Here is a 9,026-nt window from a genome sequence, read left to right as displayed (position 1 = left end):
CTGCTACAGGTGCTTACAATGCTCAGTAATGATTAGGTATGCTATGTCATTCCCACCATAGAAACAAATTCATTATTATTTTTATTATAATTCAGAAAAGGTCATTCACAAGCTGTTCTGTAAAAACAACATGCAACTAAAAAAACAGACACTGGAGGCTGACTGAAGAGCAGCCTTTTATTCTGTGAATTCTAATATTTATGCTGAGCATGGTCTGTCTAGATATTTTTTTTTTTAATGAAAGAAAATAAAAATTGAATGAAAGTTCCAGGGACTGACTGACTCAACATTTCTTGAACAAAACTGTACACTACTAGTTTGAGGGCATCTAATTGAAATAATTTATTCAGATTAAAATTCTCTCAGTAAAATATATGTGCAGCTATGGTAATACAAAAAAGATCTTTAAAATCTGTTGCACATTTGGTTATGACAATATACTAAGGGCTTATTTATATTTGATTTCCTAATCATTTGTAGACAGACAAGTTGTGAAATGACTTTGTTATTCTGTCAGTTAGCCATCCTTAAGATGATGCAGACTTAACTACGTCGTGAGACCAAACATAAAATAGCTTCTTTTCTTTTTCCTGTTCCGTATTTGACGTGGATTCCTCAATTCTCACAATGTCGAAAGATGGAGTGGAGATAACGATCTCCTGTTTCTTTATACGTCGTGTGCCCTTTTCTGGTTCCTAGGTAGAATTAAGAATAAAAGTGAAAAGTGTTTTCTATTTGATTATTACTACTTCATAGTTTTATGTTCGACTGCTCATAGTTAAGGAGCTCTGGTGGTGTAGTGGGTAAGGCATTTTGCTGCTTACCAGGTCAGCAGTTCAAACCAAGCAGCTGCTCTGTGGGATGAAGATGAGGCACTCACATCTCTAAACATTTACAGCCTTGGAAACCCAATGGAGTCACTACGAGTTGGAATTGACTCGATGGCAGTGGGTTTGATTTTGGTTTTTGGTTCATAGCCCCATCCCAAAATATTTATAACAGATTTTTTTAATTATAAAGCAATACAGGAATATATGTCATTGTAAATATTTCTATAGTGTACAAATATACTGAGGCAGGCTTTAAATAGTATAGTGTTTAATGAATTTAGATAGACATTACTCCCAATTGAGAAAAGCACCATCAGAGATGTGTTAAATTAACAGTATCAACATAAAGACTTTTTTTTTTCTTCACTAAATCATGCTGATGTGGAGCTAAAACAACTGGTATTTATCAGAATACCTAATAATATTGTTTAAGAATTTAAAAAATGTGTGATCAAGATGAAAGTAATTTTACACTATCCAGGGTATATACCAAAAGGGTTTCATCCTTAAATTTGTAGATTAGGAAAATTCTACCCATGGAAGTAGGATTGCTCAGCAATTGTACTTATTATAGGCAGTTTGAATATTTTCTAAAACATAAATTCAGTACAAGTTAAACTTACGGTCACTGGAGAAGCATCTTCTTCTTTATCCACCTTATAAGCTTTTCTCATTTTTTCAACTTTCATTTGAGCTTTTTTGGATCTACGACCCAGATGTTTTACTTGACTTTCTTTTTTATAGGGTCGATACAAAGGTGTGATAATTAAGGAAGGTGAAGAAGGAGACCTAGAAAATTTTTGTATTATAGGCACAAAGTAAAATTTAAATGTAAGGCAAGTTCCATATTTTATTAAAGCATTCTCTAGCAAACACATAATAGACCTCAATACTTGGAACGACAATGCACTTAAAAGGTTTTAGGCCAGTTATGTTTCTGCTTGAACATGAACTTAGCATAGTTCTTTGCCTGCCACTTATGAAGGTGTACAGATGATGATGTTGACAATAATGATGATGAAAATTATAAAGCCTGATATCAATTTTAAATCAGCTTTCCTGGAAAATACTGTGTAGTAGTAATTTGAATCTTTTATTTGTTCTTTTATACTACATAATTACATAAAAAAGTATTTAAATTTTATATTGGCTGAAAAAACAAACTGGGTTTTTTTTTTAATCAATGTTGGGATCAGACACAGTTGGCATCATGCCCACATCCCTTTGGCCTTACCAGTGCAACGGATATAGGCCCAACTGCCAGCGTTTGTATCACTCTGCCTGAGAGCCTTCTTTGAAAACAAGAGCCCATTTGCACAGAAGGCCAAAAGTGTCCAAGAATGGCTATCTCCCTTCCTAAGGAACCCTTAACCAATCAATGACTGTTGGATGTTAGTGTATAAATATCCCAACTCCTTGGCCCCCTGTGGGATAACTGAGTTGCATGCTCTACACTATTGCTGGCATTCCCAGGAGGGATTAAGCTCCAGTTGCTCAAAGTGGTAATGTGCTTGACAACACACCCTGTTTTGGCTGCCTTCCCTTCCGTTTTATTTCTCTAGACCCCCACCCCCTGCTGACCCCATCAGTGTTTCCTGGGATCATCTCTCAAATAAACACTCAAATCCCTGTCTCACAGTTTGCTTCAGGGAGATCCCAAACTAAGACTGCATTCAAAGATGGCTTTATGAAAGCACTTTTTCCTCTTCAATTGATTTAGAATCTGGCTACTCATTCGGCTCTACTCAAGTGATTCATTCTTGGATAATCAGTAGCATGAATCCAAATAGCAGTGAGCCTGGGGTTATAGATTGTGGCAGAGAAAATTACATCACTTATTTGACCTTGGTGGTAATATGCTCAAGTTACATATTCAGTTCTTATATTGACGAGTTAGAGAAAATCTGTTTCATGCTGACAGACTGTACCCTAAACCAGGCTATCTGTCTGGCAAATATATAGCCTTGATCATAAAATAAATGAGCTAAATTATGTTATTGGGTCAGCATCACTCATCTCTACTCTTGGGGGGGGAAAAAAAACAGCATGTTTGCCTGACACTAGGTCATCAGTGTCCTCTTCATGGACTAAAGGAGTATTTTTCATTTCAAATATGAAAATAGATTACCAACAGATCTCCTGTAGTCTTATTATCTCTTCTTCATAAGAAAGTAACTTTTAATTTGTAAATCAGATGAGCTAGGTGAGATTTGGTAATGGACAGAAAAGAATGTAATTGGAGGAGTCATCCCCGTCCCTGTTGTTTCAGATCATAATACAGTCTGTTTTGCTGCAACGTATGTTTCTATAATGTGAATTGGTTCACATGCTATTGGTAAAGAAGGGAATAATGTCAGTGTAATTCATACATAGTTTATCCTAGGCAAGGGGAGCCAGAGAGCAAGACCAGAATTATAACATTCAGCGGAAAAGGAAAAAGCTTTCAGCTCTATGCTGCATGGGCGATGAGAGCCCTTTCAGCTATATTTATGAAAATAAAAACTAGCACCTGCACCTGGAGCTCTCTTCCCAGAGAGAAACAGCCCCTTACCCTGGCTTGGGTGGCTTTTGGTTCTGGGCACATTGCAATGCCTCTCAATGTCCACTTACAAGGCAACCACACTGGCCCAAGGTTCCACTTTCATCTGCATTGTCTTGGTGTAATGCTCCAGCTCTAATTAAAGAGTTTTCATCTTTTCCACTCTACTGTTCCATATTTTTAATATTTGCTGTGGCAGCTTCCAGCCATAATATGCTGCCTATCTGACGGTCCAAGTTATCTCCCCAGGTACCAATTGTTCTTTTTGTCAGTGCTCCATTTAAAAATTTGCATAAGTTTTGAGCAGTCTGCCTCAACCCCGCTTTTCCCATATCCCTTATTATCTTTAGTGAGCTATTTGGCAGAATGTGAACACTTTCAAGAATGCCCCTAATAGTGTGACCTTGATGAAGGATTGCTTTTACCTAACTTCAGAAACAACCTGTAGCTGGTGCTGATGCATTTCTTCTGTTTTTGGTCTCTGTGACAGATACTTCATTTCTTTTTGTAGGCGGTTTGAGATTGTCCCAGATTCTGCATAATCAACTATGTCATATATCATCGTTGTCCTGGGAAAGTTTTCGAGGCTTAATCTTCTCCAATAGTTATTTCTGCCACCAAAATAAGCAGGCATCTCATCCATTAGACTAGTATACTGCATGGAAAAAACAATTAAGAATGATTGGCTGTGGGTGCTCTAAAACATTTTTAAACATATTTCCCAAGGTTCTACTCAGATGTCACTTAATCCAAAAAGCATTCCTTGATCCCATCTCTGAAATTTATTGGTCGCTATCTCTCTTCTATGACTCATTTCTGATAAATCAATGTTTTAGTTATTTATGTATGTTGTATTTCCCCTTCTTCCTGCCTTAGAATGTCACACAGTATCATGCACACAATACCACACTCTCTCACTATTTTCTTGTTTTTGTTGTTGTTGTGGCTGAAAGCAAAGAAAACCAGAAAGATGCTTACTTGTGTTTTATCGACTATGCAAAAGCATTTGATTAGGTGGATCGTAACAAATTGTGTATAATATGAAGAAGAATGGGAATTCCAGAACACTTAATAGTGCTCATGAGGAACCTGTACATAGATCAGGAGGCTGTCAAACAGAAGAGGATACTGCATGGTTTAAAATCAGGAAGGGAGTGTGTCAGGGTTCTATCCTTTCACCATACTTATTCAATCTGTATGCTGAGCAAAGAATCTGAGAATCTGGACTATATGGACAAAAGGACGGCATCAGGATCAGAGGAAGACTCAGTAACAACCTGAGATATGTCGATGACACAATCATGCTTGCTGAAAGTGAAGATGATCTGAAGCACTTACTGATGAAGGTTAAAGACTATAGTCTGCAGTATGGATTATGCCTAAAGATAAAGAAAACAAAAATCCTCACAACTGGACCAATAAGCAGCACCACGATAAATGGAGAAAAGATTGAAATTGTCAAAGATTTCATATTACTTGGTTCCACAATCAACACAAATGAAAGCAGCAGTCAAGAAATCGGACAACATACTACACTGGGCAAATCTGCTGCAAAAGACCTATTTAAAGTGCTGAAGAGCAAAGATGTCTCTTTGAAGACTAAGGTGTGCCTAACCTAACCCACGGTGTTTTCAGTCATCTCATGTACATGTGAAAGTAGAACAACAAATAAGAAACACTGAAGAAGAGTTGATGCTTTTGAGTCATGATGTTAGCAAAGAATACTGAAGGTGCCATGGACTGCCAGAAGAACTAACAAATCTGGCCTGCAAAAAGTACAGCCAGAATGCTCCTTGGAAGTGAGAATGGCTAGACTTCATTTCACCTACTTTGGTCATGTTGTCAGAAGGGACCATTCCCTGGAGAAGGATATCATGATCGGTAAACTGAAGGGTCAATGAAAAAAGGGAAGGCCCTCAACGAGATGGATTGACACAGTGGTTGCAATGATGGGCTCAGGTATAGCAAGGATTGTGAGGCTGGGACAGGACTGGGCAGTGTTTTGTTTTGTTTTGCTTAGGGTCATTATGAGTTAGAGCTGACTTGACGTCACCTAACAACAACAACAACAACTATTTATTTAATGCATAACCACAGCACCACCAGGGCTCCTATAAACATCTTTATGACAAATATAACCAAAGCCCAAACCAAACCCACTGCCATCAAGTCAATGCCAACTCAGAGCAATCCTATAGAACAGGGTAGAACTGATCCATAGGGTTTCCAAGGTTGTAAATCTTTACAGAAGTAGACTGCCACAATTTTCTTCTGCAGAGCAGCTGGTGGGTTTGAACTGCAGACCTTTTGGTTAGCAGCTGAGCACTTAATGGAAAAATAAGTGAGATAAATGAAACTGAATTATGAGCCTGAAAATTATGGTTATGTGCTTAGCATACCTGGTAGTGCTTGTCCATGACATGCTTGGGTGGACAGGGCATTTTCACAACTGTTTTCAGAAATAACTAAATTTCACTACTTTCATTTGGAATATTTGTAGAATTTTTTTTTCAATTTAAAATGGCATCAAATTTCTACCCACTGCCACTGAGTCAATTCTGACTCATAGTGACCCTATAGGCCAGAGTAGGGTCCATAGGATTTTCAAGACTGTAAATCTTTACAGAAGCAGACTGCCTCATCTTTCTCCTGTGTAGTGGCTGGTGGGTTCAAACCACTGACCTTCTGGTTAGCAGCCAAATGCATTACCACTACACCACCAGAGCTCTTTTAAAATTAGGAATTTTAAAAATACAAATCCACATAATCAGTTCAACATTATAAATATCCATTTAAAAGATGGGAATAGACCAGGACAAGCTAAAAAGTCAGAAAAATGAAATAATACCTAGGCAATCAGGGTATACTACACACACACACACACACACAGGCAGTCCTTGCTTTTGCACCATTTTGGTATGCATAAATTTCAATTACCACCATTTAGTCAAATAATGGAAAGAGCCTTGGTGGTACAATAGTTAAATGCTCAGCTGCTAATGGAAAGGTTGTCAGCTTGAACCTACTGAGAGGCACCACTAGGGTAAAGACCTGGCAATCTACTTTTGTAAAGATCACAGCCTAGGAAACCCTATGGGGCAGGTCTACTCTATCCTATAGGGTCACTATAAGGCAGAATCCACTCAACAGCACACAACAACAAATAATACTGGTCCTCCAACAACACGTATGGTTTCCACTTGCACAAGCATTTTTATGGTCCTGTACTACCGTGCAAAATGAGAAATGCCTATATAGTTTATTTCCTCAGAGTGGAGTAATAAAATGGGTAAATATCTCAGAATTGTCAGTGATCTGCTCTGCCTCTTACTAGCTGTTGACCTTGGGCAGGTATTTTTAAACCCTGTTAAGTCTCAATTTTCTCATCTGTAAAAAAGGGTCACGTGATTTACACATTTGAAGATTAAAGGAGATAATATACATATAAAGAACTAAAAACAGTGTCTTGCCCATGTAAGGGTCCAATAAATGTCAGCTATCATCTCTCTCTTCCAATACGTCTATCTGGGAACCCCTCTCTATGACACCAATCCTTGACCTTTTCACAGTCTGTATCTGACCCACGCATTTAAAAGAAAAGATAGTCGGTATCCAAGCCATACTTATTTCCTGATTAAATTTCCTTTTTTCATAGGGCATTGCCTTCTTTTAACGTTCTAAAAGAAAACACAATTGGAAAACTGTTAAGGCACTATGTTAATTTCATGTTTCACACTGAAGCAACTGAATGAATAGTTATGACCATATATTATTATTATGAGCTAGAATTTTTGGATCCCTTGTTTCTTTATAACTTGTAAAATGGGGGTAATAATAGTACATACCTCTTAGAGTCATTGTGAGAGTACAAGGAGTAATGTTACATGTGTTTGCTATCATTATTATTCAGCTATAAAGTTTAAGTTTCCTGATTTAGCACTGCTAATACACCTAGTTACGCAAACCAGAAACCCAGGAGCCATGCTGGAAATCTTTCTTTTACTTACCTCGCAGTCTGTCATGAAGCCCCACTGCTTTTATTCTCTAATCATCTCATGTGTCTTTCAGCCTCACAGCCCTAAGCCAAGCTACCTCCATTCTCCCAGAATACTTCATAAGCCTTCAAGCTAGTAGAGGGATCTTGATGTTCTTTAAATCATTCTCTACACTGCAGCCAGAGTGATCTTTTCATTCATTAGATTAGATCACTTCATTGCTTGAAACACTGCACTGGCTTCTTATTACACACACAATAAAGAAAAAATATACAGGACTTCCGGTAAGATGGAGGAATAGGCAGACAAGCGACACAGACCCTCTTCAACAAAGAAAAGAAAAACCAATTGACAGAGATACAGAAGATATTCCTAGAACCCTGAACTTTGAAAGGAACTATACAGAAGTGGATTAGGCACCAACCATGGAAAAATCTGAACAAACACAGTGAGTACAGAGATGGTCGGAGCTGAGGACTGTCAGCTACTATATGAGACCAACAGCCTGAAGATTTCCAAGTGGTTTTGGGACCTGAGAATTGACCTAAAGATCAGTTCCGGACACCAAGGGCTGCAGGGACAACTGCTCTGGTGGCCTATGACTAGGAAGGGAAACAGCAAGGAGGGAGACCACCTGAGCTGTGGACTGTCTGCTGTCTGGAGGGCGCAGCCATTTTAATTATTTACACGTGGCAGCCATTTTGAATATTTAAAGTGACCGAGGGCCTCATTAAATGGGGAAGAGATAGCCTCTTTAACAAATGGTGCTGGAAAAACTGGATATCCATATGTAGAAAAATGAAACAAGACCCATACCTCACCCCATACACAAAAACAAACTCAAGCTGGATCAAAGACTTAAATGTAAAACCCAAAACTATAAAATTCATCAAAGATAAAATAGGGGCAAATCTAGGAGCCCTAATTTATGGCATAAATAGACTGTCAAGCATAACCCAGAATGTGCAGGAGATAGAAGAGAAGCTAGATGACTGGGACCTTTTAAAAATTAAATTCTTGTGCACATCGAAAGATTTCGTCAAAAGGGTAAAAAGAGAACCTACAGATTGAGAGAAAACATTTGCCTATGACATATCTGATAAAGGACTTACCTCCAAAATCTACAGAAAACTTCAACACCTCAACACCAAAAAGGTAAATAACCCAATTCACAAATGGGCAAAAGACTTGAACAGACACTTCAACAAAGAAGATATACAAGCAGCCAACAAACACATGTGAAATTGCTCACGATCGTTAATCATTAGAGAGATGCAAATCAAAACAACAATGAGATATCATCTCACCCCAGCCATAATAGCAAAGTTGAACAGGACAGAAAATAACAAATGCTGGCAGGGTTGTGGAGAGAGTGGAACTCTTGTGTACTGCTGGTGGGATTTTAAAATGGTACAACCATTGTGGCAAATGGTATAGTGTTTCCTTAAAAAACTGAAAATAGAAGTACCATTTGACCCAGAAATTCCATTACTAGGAATATATCCTAAAGAGGTGAGACATAGTGCACAAACAGATATATGTACACCTGTGTTCATCACAGCACAACTCACCATAGCAAAGAGATGGAAACAACCTAAATGCCCATCAACGGATGAGTGGATAACCAAATTATGGTATATCCACACAATGGAATACTATGCC

General features: G+C 38.1%; 1 protein-coding gene across 1 annotated transcript in view; it reads right to left on the bottom strand.

The window, feature by feature from the left end:
* Positions 1-527: 527 nt before the first annotated feature.
* Positions 528-9,026, bottom strand: part of CUNHXorf58 (chromosome unknown CXorf58 homolog) — a 77,494-nt gene continuing 68,995 nt past the window's right edge. Inside the window, exons 8-10 of the mRNA XM_007957374.1 lie at positions 3,795-4,024; positions 1,454-1,619; positions 528-695 (exon numbers count right to left, since the gene is read on the bottom strand). Coding sequence (XP_007955565.1) covers positions 528-695; positions 1,454-1,619; positions 3,795-4,024 — 564 coding nt within the window. The remainder of the gene's footprint in view (positions 696-1,453; positions 1,620-3,794; positions 4,025-9,026) is intronic.

The sequence above is a fragment of the Orycteropus afer genome, unplaced genomic scaffold, assembly GCF_000298275.1.
Source record: "Orycteropus afer afer isolate SDZICR_OR568_19922 unplaced genomic scaffold, OryAfe1.0 scaffold00739, whole genome shotgun sequence".
NCBI lineage: Eukaryota > Metazoa > Chordata > Mammalia > Tubulidentata > Orycteropodidae > Orycteropus > Orycteropus afer.
Note: the sequence above shows the minus strand (reverse complement) of the source record. Positions and strands in the feature narration are given on the sequence as shown.